Here is a 17,647-nt window from a genome sequence, read left to right as displayed (position 1 = left end):
ACAGTGTGCGGCGTATAGTAGCTGGATTAAACTGAACATAGCACAGAGTGAGCAAAGTATGTAATGTAAATTTTTTTTTTTTTTACATTGAAGGGTTTCTAGGACAAGATGGAATACATTACATCTGCCGGTTGAGTGTGTCTACGTTTTTTTTGGGGCAACTGCAATGAACCATTGAGAAAAGTGAATTACTCATGCAAGACTTTGCAGCATTTTCTCTCCTCATGTCTCCTTATCCCTTCTTGGAGTCTTTCTCTGCTTCCTTGCCGTCTATCACACCCAGTTCCAATTTATTTTTGAGCCCCAGCTCCCATTTCTCCCCTCAGACTCCCTAACTCTCCATCCAGGATTCTCTAACCTGAATGTTTTACGTCTTCTAGCTCCCACTTTTACTCGTCACCTCTATCTCAACCCCCGTCTTTGACTCCCTCTTTCCTTTCTTGTAGTTCATTTGTTTTTTCCTCTTTGTGTCCTTGCATTTCTCCAGGGTCCCTTTCTTCTTTCCCTCCTGATTCTGTGCTCCAGACTTTCATATAACCATATCTGCTTCCTCCTTCTCCTCCCGCTCTCTTCTCTTGTTCTTTCTCTTCTTTTCTCTGTTTCTCTCTGGACATGAACCTCACACGCTGCTTATTGATTTCTGGAAGCAGCACAAACTGTACAGCTAAAGGGTAGATGGGAAATCTGTAGACACCTTGTGTCGCAAAAAAAGTTGATGCATATAATCACAATGCAGATTAAGCATGAATAGCTGCAAATATGCAGGTTGTGTGATATTTAGATGGTTCTAAAGTGATTAACACCACACTTGTAATGGAGAGAGAGCCAATGAGAAAAGGCAGTACAAAAGTGCCTGTAGATGGCAGAAGAGGGCTGTAAGGGAGCACAAAATGGTTTTCACAAACACATAAACATGTTATATGCAGGCACACAACCACTGCCACTCACACATACTCCTATTAACACTCTCACGCATGCATTTTTTACAGCTTCCCCGCTAAGAATATTGCTCTGCCTGTGCAAAAAATTCCCTGCAAGGAGACAGGAAAGCCACATGCATTGTTCCGAATCTATTAGAGAGCCCGAAGATCTCTCTTGAAGCTGCACCCAGATTCAAAACAAATGATCCAGGAATCAGAAGAAAGAGTAATTTTATTATTTTTGACAAGACAGACGAGGAATGCAGCTGACCGAAAAACAAGATTCCAAAATGAGATTTGCATATCTTCTGAGGAGCTGCTTTGAGTTTTGTTCCAAAACTCCATGACATCTCATATTTCTCTAACATATTGAATGGGTTTTGTGTGTGCGCGCGCACGTGCTTAACTGCATCAAAATACTTAATTTAAAATACATGAAGCAAATTGTTTTTATTTTGTTGTTGTTGTGAAAGGACAGTTACTTGGACAGCAAAAATATTCATACAACTCTAGTGCAGCTGGTTAGTTATGTTAGTTATGTCGGCATAAACTTAAAAGTACACCTCATCACAATTGCAATTTATTTCCATAATTCTACTAAAAAAGTGACACGTGCATGTGACATTATTGCATTCCAAGTGACATATTTCAAACCCCTTATCATAATAATTGGGGCTTACAGTTCAGGGATTTTCAGAGAATTTACTATTACACAAGGTCAAAATTAGAATATAGAAAAAAAAATACAGAGCTAATAATGGAAGACAGTTGTCCAGGAGGCAGCTATTGTCAATTTCCACAAGAGTAAGTACAAAACAAAACAAAACTGGCTGTTCAGAGTGTTGTATCCAAAAGCAAAGCTTGTGCACAAGGTGACCAGCTTTATGGAGAAGCTGAGTCCATTTTCAGGCAGAACACCTGTGTAGCATTTAAGTTTCATGTTTTACTTTTGAATTGCTGGAATAAATGGGTCTAATTTACTGAGCTGCACTTGTATATTTTTTATTTCAGCTTTGGATATTCAGATTCATAACCAACTTGGTGCTCAGTATTAATCTACTGACAATGTATCTCTTTGGTATTCAAATTTTAGATGATAATGTAGATTTGTAAAGCTGATATTTCATCAGGCGTAGATAATGGATATAAGTATTTACAATGACACAGCAACGTGGTAATTACCAGGCATAAACACAGAATTCATAATGTGACCGAAATTCCCCCTACATCTGAACTGGACTGTTCAAAGACTCTAAACCAGGGGTTCTTAACCTGGGTTCGATCGAACCCCAAGGGTTCGATGAGTTGGTCTCAGGGGTTCGGCGGAGCCTCTGCCGCGAAGGTAAAGACACACTTGTGTAAAGTCGTGATGACGCCCCGCTTTGCCATCACTTGCTGCAGAGGATCACCTTACATTGCTTAGCCAATCAGTGCTCCATAGTTGCATCTTTTCGGGCTTGCTACTGCCTCTAGTGGCGTGGAGGTGGTAACACAACTAATATAATTACATTATTAAATCAGAATACGGCAAAGTCTTTATTATTTATTATTAATTTGTCATTCTCTTAAGAATGTAGAGCTAATTAAATAATCTAAACAAGACCTTAAAGTGGTTCCAGTTTCTCTCAATGTCCAACCTGTTGAAATTGTGGAAAATTTTAAATACCTTGGGTCGTTCCTGGACAGTCAGTTCAACTTTGCTGAAAACACTGACTGTATTTTGAAGAACTGTTCTCAGAGACTCTACCTTTTAAGAAGACTTAGTGATCTTGGGGTGACCCGACTAGACTCTAGTTAGGTCACCCCTATGTCTTGAATTTTGGGGGGTGGGGGGGATCAGATTTTATTTATCACTACAGAAGGGTTCAGTGAATGCGCATATGAAACTGGTGGGTTCGGTACCTCAAAAAAGGTTAAGAACCACTGCTCTAGAAAATTAACTAACAGGAGTCTTGGCTGAAGCGGCCTCAGACTCAAGAACTCAGCATTATCTAAAGTCTGAACACGACCCGTTTATCACCTCGGAGGAGAAAACCATATGCCACGAAGCAGGAAACGGATGATCTGAGATAGGATGAGAAGCAGTTGCCTTTTTTAAATGGTTAAAGTGAGGATCCTTGCGGGCAAAAAATACAAACCCAGAGAGAACACTCATTGGTAGAAATCTGCTTTTGAACGGTCCAGCATCAGATTTGATAAATTACTCTGCAGGCATTTCTGTCTCTACTCATTGAAGCTGTTTTATATTTTAATACGGCGTCCCTTTCTACTTTCTCCTTCTTCAGTAAGTTGAGAAAGGACATCTCATGAATTAAACACGTCTTGCCATGAAATTATCGACCTTAAAAGTAGCCGATGAAACATACTTAAGTGGTGTGACCTAAACCTGTCTGAACTCGTTTCCAATGAAACTTGGAGGAGAGAATTTGGTCATTTGTTGCTATATGCTGAAAAAAAATATATATATTTAAATCTATTTAAAGAATAGATTTAATGACTCTGTGTGGTTGACATTCAAAATGAACAGAAACAAGTTCTGTTTCTGTTCATGAACTGAACTTTAACTCCTGAACAGATGAAAGTAAAACAACTTTAAAAAGGAACTAAATGTAAGCAGCTCACTACACGTGCAATCTTCTTTTTAAAAAATGAGTTTTAAGAGTATTATGGCACAGCAACTGAAATACAACAATGAAAGAACTGCAGGTGCACAATAGTTGTTTAAACAACTCGATGGAGCATACCATCCATGCAACCAGGAGGATGGTGTGGTGGTGCTGTGCAATTTCCCAGCATGCTGCATGCTTGGATGTTGATTGGCCTGATGCTCAAACAAGTCTGATGAAAGATAAAAACATTGTTGAAGAATTATAATTTGGCACATTCTGGGTCGGGACCAAGCTGTCAGGTATGATTTGTTCGTGATTACTTAAATTCCATTTGACCACAAGGTAGTCTTAAAGTCAGAATTTGATTTTGATATGGAAGATGAGGTGAATAACCCAGGGCAACACTGCTCTTACACTGTTATTTATATTTCATGCAATACCCGCCTTTGCTTGCATCCATATAAAGATGACTGTTGTCTAATGACTACATTTCACCTCATCTGCATTGACATCAAACAGGACTAGTATCAGCAAAAGATACTGATACCAGTATCAGTTCATAGCAGGTGAAATCCATTTTGCATGTCTACTTTCATGAATATACAGAATACCATGCAAAATACTGATAGGATATGCAAATGAATGACTTGCCACTCATGATGAGATTTATTAAACCAGAATTAGGTGTTTTTGCGTATATATTTAGCATGTTAGGAAAGCAGGTGCAAACTGGCAGTGTGGTGAGAAGGAGGAATTGATACAATGATGGAAGACGATGCATGTCAAAATACTTGTTGGGAGATTTGAAAAATGTAAAGTAATAATAGTAATAATAATAATAAAAAGAGAAGAATTTGTCTCCAGTAATACAGAATAATTCCCCTTTGAAAGGAGCTTCTTATTCGTCATGGATATATGGGCATAATTGTGTGGTATAATAAACACTTTATTTCATAAAACACTGAAAAGACACCTCCACCAGTGTTTCTTTGACATTCACTTGCACTTCTAGATGGAAATTGTCACAAAGTGGCCAACTCTACCAAGATGAAGTCTCCAACGGTGTATCCATTTTTTTTAACAAGGTCACCCTCTTCCTTGCAGGTTGTATTACTTCAACTTTTGAAGGAACATGTACCTTCACATATCATTTAACCCTTGTGCGTGTGAGGACTGAGGCAAACGTGGAGGACTGTGGCAAATGTTAAAAGTTTTTACGTGTTTGGGGTCAGTTGGACCCCATTTCTAAACACAAGGGATAAATAATCATGATGGGTCACAAAGGAAAACGATGCCAGGGCCAGTTTCTGGCCCCAGTCCAGCTCTGTTTACTGCAACAGTTTGGTTGACATTTACGTGAACACGGATGTTTCTAGAAAGGCATAAGGACAAATATGAAGCTGCTGCTAAAACTTCCATCAAACAAATCTCGAAAAACCTTAAACCTGAAGCATTAAATGAATTTAATTTACATAATCAAATGCTTGTGATTAGGTTATTTACCAGAATAAATAAGTTTCCCCAAGCACATATTGCAGTTTTAAAAAATGTATACAAGGAGGGCCAAATTGGCAATTTGGGAATATGTTTGATTGCGAAACATTACCCTTTTCTGTCTTGTTAACCAAATGCAGTAAAACTACATTTGGCAACATCATGCAGGACAGCCCACTAGCAGCAGATCAGCTTAGTCTGCTTGAATAAATCTGAGGGGCATACCAGCAAGGGCAATTTACAGCTCAATAAAATTCAGAAAATTTAGTAGAAGAAAAAGACGGCATTTATTGTACATCGTAAACATAATACAATTTTATTTTTTCAATATTTATCAGCAGTTAATTAGTAAATTTCTGCAATTAGATAAGATCATGCAATACATCATTTATACTCCAGATTTATCACACTGTGAAATCTCTGACCCATGGTTGGGTTGAGGACCAACACTGTTACTTATCCAGGGGGGGTCAATCCACCTTAGTCAGACCTTGTATTTCACTGATATTAATTGATGATTTAATTGTGTGTGTGTGTGTGTGTGTGTTTAACCAAGTCAGATTTGCACTAAAATGAGCTCCAACATGCACTGCGTTTCATAAAAAAATTAAAAAAATTCCAGCTGCAAATCTTAGCAGTTTTCATACCTTGGTGTTAGGATATTATTACAAAAAAACAAACAAACAAACAAACAAAAAAAACACTGTCCATCCACATAAATAAATGTAATCAGCAAAAGTTAATTTTCAGACTGATGCTTCCGACCAATAGACCACGTGAATTTGTGTGGGAGCGGGGAGCTTACAGTATGAGGAGCTCTTGAAGGCAGCATCTCTGCACAGCGCCGGGCAGAGGGAAGAGACGCACCGAGCTGCTTCACCGGGAGAGAGGAGCCATCCGAGCAGAGAAAAGGATGCGTCTCTTCTCTGATTTCTGACAAGAACTTGGATTTTTTTGAAAAAAATAATAATAATAATTTGACTGGTTTTTCTCTGCAGAGAGAACTACACAGGGACTGTTTCGACGCAAAGAGCAAGCCAATGAATTTTGCCTTGTCTGGTAAGGATATACCAAAAGGAGAGACTTGTGATGATGCTTATTTGACAAGAAGTCAGTGGAATAAGGGAGTCGTGAGAATAACGAATTTCTCTTCTTTCAAGGGGAGAAGATAGACTTTTTTTCCGCTACAGTTTGAGAGGAGAGAAAAGGGAAGAAAAAAAAAAGGAAAAGCAGAAGGGCTTACAGACGCATGAGACGAGAGACGGGGGAGGTAGAAGAGGATTAACCGATCAGGAAAGAAATAAAGAACAACCATCTCTATTGATTTGTGACACATTGTAGTGGCAAACGATTCAGAGAAGCACCGAGGGGATTTTTTTTTGTTTTTTTGTTTGACTTATTTTTCATAGCAGAAAGGACACTGCAAAACGACACAGACGATCGTTTTCAGAATGAAGATCGGACACAGGCTGTGGAAAGTGTGGATTTGAAGCTCCCAATTACTTTTTTTTGGTGTTGAAATGGAACTGAAGGGAGCACATACATACTGACGATAGCCATCGAGAGCGCAGGTTGGAGAGACAACCTGTGCGCCCGTCCCTCCTGCCCGCTCTGCGTCTCTGCTCCCCCACTCTCTCTTTCTCTCTCTCTCTCTCTCTGTGGATGTTCACTGAATTCATTTTTCGGATGTGAGGGATTTATCTAGTCTATGTTAGAAGGAGGAGGCAAAGAAAAACGCTTCTCTCTCTCGCTCTCCCTTTCACTCCCCCCGCTCTCTCTGTCCCCCCCCTCCGTTTTCTGGATGTGAAGCAGCATGCGGCCCGGTGAGAGCTTAGAGGGCTCGCGCTCGGCTCGCGGAAGATGTATTGATGCAAATAATCTCGCTAATAGCGTCACGGAACGCTGTCTTGCTCTCCCCTCGTCGAGGAGGAGGATGATGATGAAGAAGAGGGTGACGACGAAGAAGAGAGGGATGAACGGGAGGATGACGGACGGAGGAATGAAGGCGATGCGCTATTTTCTCTGGACTCTTGTGCTGTGCTCGCTCTCTTCTCGCGCGCAAGGTAAGGAGGAAGAGGATGCGACACCCCCACAAACACACGCTCTCACATGTATGTGCGCGTGCTCAGCTCACGCGGTGACATGAACGTCCTCTTTCACTCGCACATTCATACTTTTTTTTTCTTGGGAGAGAAAGATGCTTCTTCTTCTGCCTCTTTACCTCCGCGCGCGCCTGTGTGGGTGTGTGTGTGTGTGTGTGTGTGTGTGTGTGTGTGTGTGTGTGTGTGTGTGTGTGTGTGTGTGTGTGTGTGTGTGTGAGGGTGTCTGCGTGCGCGCGGGGATGTCTGCGAGGTGTCGCGTGAATGTGTGTGTGGTGTGATGCGGGGAATCAGAAAGTGGCTCACAGGGAGGATGAGAAAAAGCGGCAACAGCCTCTTCCCCTCCTACCCCCTTTCCTCGTTTTCTCCTCTTTCTCCCCCTCTCTTCCTCTCTTTCTCTCTCTCTCCTTCCTCCCTCAATCCTTCTCTTCAATACAGCCATTGAGCCGGTAGCCAATAAATATTCTTGCGGTAGCTCTTGGGCTGTGGCAGCGAACGTGAGTTGCTTATACCAAAGTGTGTGCGGGAGTTTTTGCCTCTGTGTGTGTGGGTGTGTGAACGTGAGTTGTATATAGTGATGAGGCCTAAGCCTTACACAGCATTTTATTCCTAAATGTCCATCAACAAATCTTTTTAGTTACAAAAAGCTTTATGCCGTCAGTATATTAATCTTAGATCTCTGACTTCCATTTCCCTCACTTTATGTCCTTCAATTGAGCATTATGTATGAACTTGAGTATTTAAATATTCAGTTATGCTCACTCTGTTTTGTTCTTGCCTTCTGGGCCCGCAGGTGTAGTTTATCTTCCACTTTTTCAAAAATTTCATTTGAGTTCCCATTTTTCATTGGTCGCTTCAGGAATCTTGTAAAATGGTTTGAAGTCATTTCAATGTGATTATAGAAACATTTTCTCACACTGAATGGGGCATAGAGCAATGTGGTAGCTGCCCCTCCCCCACTTGTTTATGTGCCCTGCTGATCAACTGATGTAAAAAAAATAAAGTGTGCTAGCTGATCTGAACCCTAATGTGTTGACTTTTATCAATGTAATCCTAAGGACTATGGCACAATAAGAAAAAAAAATGTGAAATGTGTTTACAAAAATAAAGGAATTTTAAGAGTCTGCAACCTTTGTAAACTCATGAAGATTCCAAACTCCTTATGTTTAAATCTCATTATCTTCAGTTCAAATGTCAGTAAATGTTTCTCATTGTATAGAAGTCAAAATCATGGTACAAAAAACTAAAAGGAGTTTCATCTGCTATGCACTGCCAGTCAGCTGGCAGAAAAAACAACAATCTGGCTGTTTTGACAGTATTGACAGCTAATGTCAGTCAGTTACAGTTATATTTACAGTTACAGTAGAGCAGCAAAACTTTATACACTGCTCAATAAATGCATAAAATCTACCACTAAGTTTATATTCATTCTGTTTTCATGTCCATGTTTCAAAATCCAAAGTTTAGTGAATTGTTAATTTAGTAGCTGTGGGAAAAGTATTGCCTTTTCTGGTTTAAATGGAAGTAGCACATGCTTCAGGACTTTTGAGTAAACCATCTATTTTGAACATATGTCATCATTTAAGTAATGAGCAACAATATCTCAACTGAATGTTTTCCTTGTGTTGTCCAGCCTTGATCCATTGAAGCTCTGAGTGAGATCAACAATGTTTGGAGATTAATTCAGGCCAATGCATAGTTCTAAATTGAAGTTGTTATGGTATAAATCAGAGTGTTCACTTTTAGTAAAAATTTGGATTTACATTATTTTTTGATTGCTTTTGACTAAGAACTGGGAAAAACAGTGTGTCCTACATAGCCTTTCTGGACTTTGATTGGGTCTAAATAAGGAATTTGACTAGATTTCTGACGAGTTGACCTGGCATGTTGTTGGGTCTAAAAGCATCCCAGAAATGTGACAACCAAGGTGTCAATGTGGAATCTGCAGAGGAAGATGAAGTCAGGAAACAAAACAAAACGTAGTGTAGAGACTTGATTGGCCCCGAAGCTTCAGTCATGATTCATCAAGAAATTATAACCCGTCGGAATTTAACTTCCCTATTTCCATTTAGATTGGCGATCACCAGGTGGTGGACATCAACACAAATAGGAATATGCCTGGCCAGAGAACATTGACATCCCCCGTTTTGAGCAAAAAGAAAAGTAACATGCAGAATGGGTTGATCAGAAACATAAAATATATGGATCGTTGGCTCCAGACCATCTGAATTGGTGACCAAAGTCTTTTTAAAGTCAGTGAAAAAGCTAAAGAAAAATAGTGATTTGCTCAGGTTGAAGATGTCAAATTATGTGTTTGAAAAGACATAACTTGACTTAATTTAACAGGAATTAGACGCTTCTCTCATTTGTGGTATCATACATTAGGTAACCACAGTGACCAGTTTCATGGGGGTGAGTTGACCCACAGAGAACATTCAGGACTTGGAGGATCAGACTGCGCTGCATATTAAATAATAATGCTTAAAGATGCACTATGCGCACTTAGGAATAACCGCAAAGTGTTCCTGACCAAATGTCCATATGTGATGAGTTGGAAGTGAGAACAAGATCAGCAAACACACACATCAAATCTGTGCAAAGCACATGCATGCACACATCAGTGTGTCAGTTGATGTTTGTGGATGGAGAGCAACCAAGCTGTCACTGTGGAATCTGCAGAGGAAGATGAAGTCAGGAAACAAAACAAAGCGTAGTGTAGAGACTCGATTTCTAAGTTGAAGTTTTGCTACAAGAGGAAGGTTTTTACAAATGTTAGGATTTCGGAAAACTGAGTGAAAATGGAAGAAAGGGAAGTGTGGAAGGCTATTGAGAACCATTTGTCACTGTAAAGTCTGTATGATCCTCCAGTGCAGGGAGATTGTGTGTAGGCTGACAGTGCAAAAAATACTATAGATTCCTAGAATGATTAAAGAAAGCAAGACAGGGAATGGCCACGGGAGACATATGCCTGTATTCCATCACATAATGACAGACCTCTCTCTATATAGCTGTAAAAAGCCTTTTTCTTGGCGTTTTCAAGAAGTTCTAGTTTTGTCAATTTATTCAGTGGATCTTGATGTGTGTTGGTATGAAATGCCTCATTTTAAATATTTTATGGCATAATCCTAACATTGATCACATTGCCTGTGTAGTCCAGAACATACAATACTGTATATTCTGCAGGAGAGTTTTTGTTTAAAATACCCTGTGGAAGTAAGCAAGTGAATGAACCCTTGTTTAAAAGTATATAGAGACTTAACAAAAACAAGTAATTAAACATGTTAAGTGTTCAGGGCACGGTGACATTTTAGAAACGAAAGCTTTAAAACGCAGCAGGAAGATTAAAACCAGAAACGAGCCAAAAGCACTGTTCTGTTTTGGCTCTGGCTGGCATATTAGTCTGCTCTACCAGCCCATTGGCAGCTAACCAATCACAGCATGAACCTTTATTTTTATTCTAAAAAAGCAATCTGGACTGTAAAGCAATGAGCAAGGTGTAATGGATTTACATGCTGCTGTAGCCTGTGGACAAAAAGTCCTTAATTTCATAACTTGCTTAACACATTTGACAGAAACATTTGGTACCATTTACAAAGTCGGTGCACCTTTGTCATGATTCGGAGTTTTAATTAGGAAGTCTTTGTTCGTCTGTCTTTGTGCTGTAAAGTGAATCCAATGTGGGGAGAGATGATGAAATGCTTCATCAACCTTTTGCTATTGACCCTTTTTGTCTTGTTAGGCAAATGCTACCCTTAATTATAAATCTGGTTTAACTGCCTTAAACAATTCTTTATCTCAAGCTCTGAAAGACTGCTGTATTTCAGTTCTGTTCTTTGTCACCTGTTCTGCTTTCCTTTTTCTTTTTTTCTTTTTTCAACAATTCCTTTCCGCTCTCACAGCACCTACCTTTTCCACCCCCACTACGCTCCTTTCTTCTGTCAGATTTGTCCTGTAGCTCCAGAGACTTAATTTACTCACCAAACATACCAAGTCACACGTGCACAGTCACACTGGAGGGGTAAAAACCAACATGCATTACTTATTTCCTACAGTCTCCTCAATTCAAATGTATTCTAACTCTTGTTTAAAGCTGTCAGATTTGAGATGAGAGCCACATTCTACCTCTCAACCTGTAGCCTTGCAGTAGATTTGTGTTTCAACACCATCTGTGAGATGCAATCTCATCAGTTTCACAGACGGTATATGAATCGTAACAGCCATTTTATCAGAAGATGCATCTGATCATTCCTATGTAATTATTAATCGAACCAACAGGTCTTCAGTTGTTTTTTTTTTTTTGTTTTTTTTGTTTTTTGTTTTTTTTTTGGTCTGTGTCCCCAATCTAGAGGGGCTTACATGGCTAGCAGACCCACCACACTGTTTGTGCGGACATTTACAGACAAAAACAAAAGACTACCAGGTAATCTACATGTTCTCATCAGCAGAGTAACCGACAGTCACCACTTATCCCTGAGGCCAGACTCCCATGTAAACTGAATTAAACCAGAAGGAATAAGAATAGCTCATTTAATTTACATTGACAGTCCATAGAAATTCAGTGCTGTGTTCCTACAACATTTCTAAATTGAAATGTATCAGTTATTCTCCTTGTAGCTTCTGGTAATTCAATGCTAGTCAAATTTTGCATCCAGGTACCAAATATCAGAGCTTGATTGCAGTTGTGGACAGCTCTGGTCCTGATTATAAATCCTTGATTGATGATATTCATCTACAAGCCAGCAGTAATAAGTTATCCAAGTTAGTGACCAGTTCATCATTTTGAGTAAACACTCACTGCTGTCAGATATCCACAGAAATTCGACATACAGTTGAGACTGCTCGTTAGTGCTGCACTTCAAGGTAACATTTTTTTAGTTTTTTTTTTGTTTTTGTCTTCCTCCCTAACAGACGTATATTTGGATGATTAGCACGCTGTGTACACTCTGAGTCTGGCGGGCACTCTGACACTGAGCATTAGCACAGCCCAGGCTCTCTAACACACAGTTAATCCTGTGGCTTATGGCTGGTTTCTCTGGGAGCGGAGATGTGTCTGTTGCAGAGTCAGCCTCTTGATCATAAAAATGCTTCGGAGAGACAGAGGGAACGGCGGGGAGAGCAGGGGAGAGGAGACTGGGGAAGTCAAGCAAGTCATGGTGGGGGCAGAGAGGAGGGCATAACACAAGTCAGTTAACATTTGGCTTTGATATTAGTACTCTCTCACCTCTGTCATCTCGCATTTCTCTTGTCGCTATTATTACTTCGTTCTGTACTGTTGCTCCAACTGTCCCTCCTGACTTGCATTCATCTAATCTCGCATCTATACACTTAATTAGAAATTACCCCTTTGTAACCTCTGTCTCCTCTACTCTGATGCATATAATTGTAAAATTATTGCAAAATCAGACAGTACGTAAAACTATGTACTGCTCCACATTTCACTAGGTCTAATTATCAAGACTTTATTTTTTATTTTTCTGTGATTTCACCTGTTGCATTTTTCAATTTGATTTTCTGCTTAGAATTATGTCTGTGATTTTAATTTTTTTATTTTTTGGTGTTACAAAACACACCTATTTGTCCCTTGGGCTCTAAAGAAACGGCTTTTTCAACAAATTTCAAGTCTTATACTGTGTCTGTAATTGGTTTTGAGTTGTTTGGGCAGAAAGATTGCCTCGTTTAATCATATTGACTCTTTTAGACAGCAAATTAAGATTTTTCATGAACAGCCACCAATTATCTGAAGATATTTTATCTCATTAATTTGTCATAAAGCAACAATGAAGCAGGCCACATCTGCATGACCATTAAATTGCTCATCGGTCGAAAGACCAATTGCCTTTTGCGGATGTGAAAAAGGATGACAGCGTAGGAAATGGCTGTAATTCATAAAGAGAGAATTCAATGACCTCGGATGTGTGGGAAATGTGTTGAACATTTTCTGTATAATTTCATCAAAATCCTTTGTCTCCTATTGAACTAAGCAACACTCATTTTCCCAGGAAATTGCTTACTGAAAGCCACTCCAGGGTTAATTTTGACCTTTTAAAACAATTATGTGAAGCTGTTTGTTGTTGTTTTTTTGTTTTTTTTTAAATATGAAGCACTTTATAACTTTACCCAACATAAAACTTTAAGGTAAAGTTTAATTGTTCTGAGCTTTTCATAGTTTTTCATGTAATACATTTTTGTTCAAACTTATCAGAGCAGATGTTTATGTTTATGCAAAGTCAACCTTTTTGAGCTCTATATCGCATAATGTCATTCCCTCATCAAACACAAAGTCATGTTTGAGAAATACTTGAATTTCCTGTGGCAGCCTTTGGGTGGTGCCTCAGCGCCTGCTCATACAATGCACCTCCTAATTACCCAAAGCTCTGCCTCGGAGCATTTGGTAAGATTTTTTTTTATTTTGAGGAGTGGAAGTGTGAAGTACTCTGGAGGTGTGAAAGCACACATGCGCAGAACGCATGGCTGAAGGGTTTTGTCAACACATGCACGGGCAGATAACAAAAACCCTGGTGGATAGGATTGTGCTACATGCGCTACTTAACCTTTTCAGTTTAACACAACTTCTACATGAGCACCTGGTTTATCGGAGAAGGGTTACTGTTTTCTAAATGTGGTGAGATGGAAGCTAAGGTGTCTCGTCTAAACGTGGAACTTTCCTCCAATCAACAACCAAAAATACTGACTGTTTCCAGACAGCGGTCGTGTCTTATAGGTTCTGATGATCTTGTAAGAACAGGTTGCTACTCTTTAAGTGTTTCCCAACAAAGGAAAGAAAGTGTTGTCTGAGCTCCAGGTGTGATGTTTTGAGCTGTTATGCACCAGCACAGACGATCTTCCCATTTACCTTTTGTGAAGAAAAGCAGGCTTTGTGTTTGATGTTAAAGAAGACAGCTTTGATCCTGATAAGTTCTGGGTACAGGAAAGTAATGGAAGGTTTAGTCTCAAGCATGAAAGACCCATCCCCTGCTGCTTTCTTGACAATCTAAGGGCATATCTTATGACAAAACTTATGTAATGTAAAAGAAAAGAGAGCTGAGGAGCACATCATAAAATCTTCCCTTACATTTGCCGACCAGCATTTTGCGTGTTTCCATTAATGTACTCAAAATACGAGGTAAAAAGGTTTCTTTGCCATCGTCCTAATTTTAAACTTTTACTCAATTTTACTATTATGACATATCAGTTGACTTTTCTCAATATTTAAAGGTAACCTTACCTACTATCAACTTATTTTAGTGCTCTACTAGTGCCTTTAAATATACAAATGATGATCCTAAAATGAATCTGTATGTTATGCTGAGGACAATTTCATTGTCGTATGATGAATTGCTTTAAGTATTTTCTACAGTGAAGTCAAAGCATCTGCATAGTGCAACAAGAGCTGAAGTACTATAATATGTGGGTCATTGTTGTAACATTTACATAGCTCTTTTTTCATAGAAGTCAAACATAAATGGGGCAAACATGATGCGAGTTGTGTCAAATTATATTGTATCAAAGATGACCTTTGGGTTAATTGTTCTCTCCAAAGTGACCTTAGGTGTAACTGTGTGTGCATGATTGTTTGTCCTGTGTGTGTCTGTTACTGGCAACCTGTTCAAGGCATATCTGGCTCGCCCAATGACCAGTCCCAGTCTCTGCAAGGAAAAGGAAGTATAGACAGTGGATGGATGGATCAAATTTGTTGGTAGTTAACAGTGGAGTGACATTTACTTTAAACTTATTTTCAGTTGAATGGCACTAACAGTTTGTTCATAATGACTTTTAAGGTAGTTTTATGCCTCATGATATATGTATTAACTTTTGTTTTCTTCTGTGTTCAGGATTTTCTATTGTTAAGTACTTTGGGATTTTCTGATTTGTCAAAGGTGCCATATCAATGAAATTAACTTTATTTATGTATTCCTTTGTCACTGAAATGTGATTTAGATACGCAGTAGTGTGGTAGGGGGATTAAAGTTCTGTAGATTTGACAAATTCATATATTTTATATTTCATCTTTCCAGTCCTCTCTTTCTAACCTCCTGCTGGTGACCTCGTCTTGTGATGAATTTGTAATTGCCCCTTTTATCCCACTTCTGTCATCTTTTCTGAATATCCATGTTTGTGTTTGTGAAAAGTATCCACTGTGAAATACTCTGAGGGCACAGGTCAGTTTATCTCTTTTGTGAGCTATTTTTTCCTCATATAGCCGGGAACACTTCTAATTCTTGCACTTCCTAAATGGGGACTGTTTTAAAAATATGCCTTTTTGAAATTTTGATTTTGCCTTGTATGATTTCAGGAATATGGGCTTTCGCTTATTGAGCTGTCTCTGCTATCAACAGGCTTGTTAAATAGAAAGAGGGGTTCATTTTGGCCCCGCAAATTAGAACAAAGAGAGAAACACTCAGCATTTACAGGGCCCAGAAGCTCCATAGCACATTTTACGATACAGTTGAGTTTTTCGTCCGACTTTTATGAAAATCTGTTTTCAGAATGTTATAAGTGTAACAATTTAATAACTCAATCCAGAAATGCTGAAAGCTTGTTTCATGCATGATCCAAATGTAATTTTATTGCAATGTAATGAAAAGTTATATTTCTCTTTCTTTAGTTTTTTTTTTTTTTTTTATCTTGACAAATAGATTGTGTTATGGTCATTGCTATGAATATATAAAAAAAATGCTGTGCCAATTCCTATAGCATACTTGAAGGAATCCAATATCAGGGTTTCCTGAAAGGCCAATCAAATTGAAGAAAACCACAGGTTCCTGATCATCGGAAGGTGTCATTTTACAGAAATGAGATTCCTTCAGAAACTCAACGCCTTGCATGTCTTTGACACACACACGCACAAAATGTCTTCCATTGCCTCTTCATTATTTCAGGGATGATTAAAAGTAGACGTGACGTGTGCATGTTGAGCAAGTAAAGTCTTTGTGCACACACTCACACACGCACACATACAAACTTATTAAGGAATAAATATAATCTGGGCACACCAAGATAGCAAGTGTTACCCTGAGGGTATGGCCACAAACTCACACAACACACGCACGCACGCACGCACACACACACACACATGCTCTGGGACAGCAGACATGCACACACACACGCGCACGCACACACACACAGAGTGCCTCAGTCTCTGATGCACTACGAGAAAGGCAGATGAGAAATTAACAAAGACAGGGAGTCTCCTCACCAGCTGGTGCCCTGTTTTGTGTGTAAGGTGTTTGTGGTGTGCGGAAATAACTGTTACAACTCTTATAGGGAAAAGTATTTCTTTACATATGAAAAGGCTGGATATAAATTCGGAAAAATACGCACAGGAGGGAGATGGATTGCTGGCCATGTGAACAGCTAAGCCGGTCAAAGGTTCACTCCCTTGTGACAGCCAGAGTCTGTCCCTGTCAGCCTGTCCTTGTGGTGGATACAGATGCCCTCAATGACTGTTTTCCTGCTCTGTGGGAGGAATATGACTGATATAAAATATGAATGCAAATCGGGGAAGATGGGAAAACTCTGCCACTGTCAAAAGGTTTGACGATGCAAATAGTGAAGTAGTTTATTGTAGTATTGATCTGTATTTGCAAGTTGCAATGTCCAAGTTCTGAACCATAAAATTAAATGGAAAAGACACTTTAATTCTGTTTTTTAAACTCCGAAAGTCAGGGATTCACCTTCAGTTTATTATCCAATGTGGCCGTAGCGCACATAAGACGCTAAGTTGGAGGAATAAGGGATTATTTCATATGTCTATTGCATTTATTGCATTAATTCAGTGAGATTTAATAGTGTGAGATCTCTATTAATGGTGTCCGAATATAATCCCACCAGCCATGTCAGTGTCCTGCTCCAGGCAATGTCTACTGATCATATCCAAGGTCCTCAAAAATATACCTGGAGTGTTGCTTTGATTCGTTAATACATATTTATGAATCTTTGAATCTTCCATTTCAGCTATTCGAGGATGCCTAAATGCTTGCTGTCACAAAGTGCTGCCCGTTTCCACAAAGCTCCTCATTTGGAGCTGCAGTCTTGAGCCGACCTTCCCCTACCTCACACCTCGCCCCCGCACCTCGTCCCCAGACTAGCAGCAGCAGCGACTGGCGAACATCTTGTGCAACTGCTCAAACCTGATTACAATAAACTAAATCCACAATAAATTATCAGGGAGACATAAAGTAGAGTAAACTATCTATGCTTGAATTCCGACTCTACCTTGAACAACCTCCCAACCATAGAAACATTGCAGCACCCTCAGTGTTGGCCAGCAAGTTGCTGCATGTGCAATTTGATTGTAAATGTTTTTTTTTTTTCTAAAATCCTGGTTTCCTTTCTTTCACACAACTCTCAAGACTGTATTTGCAGCCATTAGAGTACATAAAATAGAAAATGTGAAAGATTCTAACAAAAGCAGACAAAATCATTTCAAGTAAGAGTAACCGAAGATTTGGTCACACTTTTTTTTTTTTTAGAGTACCTTGGCTTTTATTTAATCTAGTTTTAGTAAAGTGACTACCTGCTTCCT

At 39.3% G+C, this 17,647-nt stretch overlaps 1 protein-coding gene across 6 annotated transcripts in view; it reads left to right on the top strand.

Annotated features, from left to right (window-relative positions):
- The first annotated feature begins 5,849 nt into the window (after positions 1-5,849).
- Positions 5,850-17,647, top strand: part of LOC103472465 (CUB and sushi domain-containing protein 3-like) — a 389,352-nt gene continuing 377,554 nt past the window's right edge. For all 6 annotated transcript variants that reach the window (XM_017307525.1, XM_017307524.1, XM_017307523.1 and 3 more), the window contains exon 1: positions 5,850-7,086. In XM_017307525.1, the coding sequence (XP_017163014.1) occupies positions 6,837-7,086 (250 nt within the window). In that variant the 5' untranslated portion in view covers positions 5,850-6,836. The remainder of the gene's footprint in view (positions 7,087-17,647) is intronic.

This window comes from Poecilia reticulata, linkage group LG11, assembly GCF_000633615.1.
Source record: "Poecilia reticulata strain Guanapo linkage group LG11, Guppy_female_1.0+MT, whole genome shotgun sequence".
Lineage (NCBI taxonomy): Eukaryota > Metazoa > Chordata > Actinopteri > Cyprinodontiformes > Poeciliidae > Poecilia > Poecilia reticulata.
The sequence above is the reverse complement of the archived record's forward strand: the minus strand, read 5'-3'. Positions and strand labels throughout refer to the sequence as shown.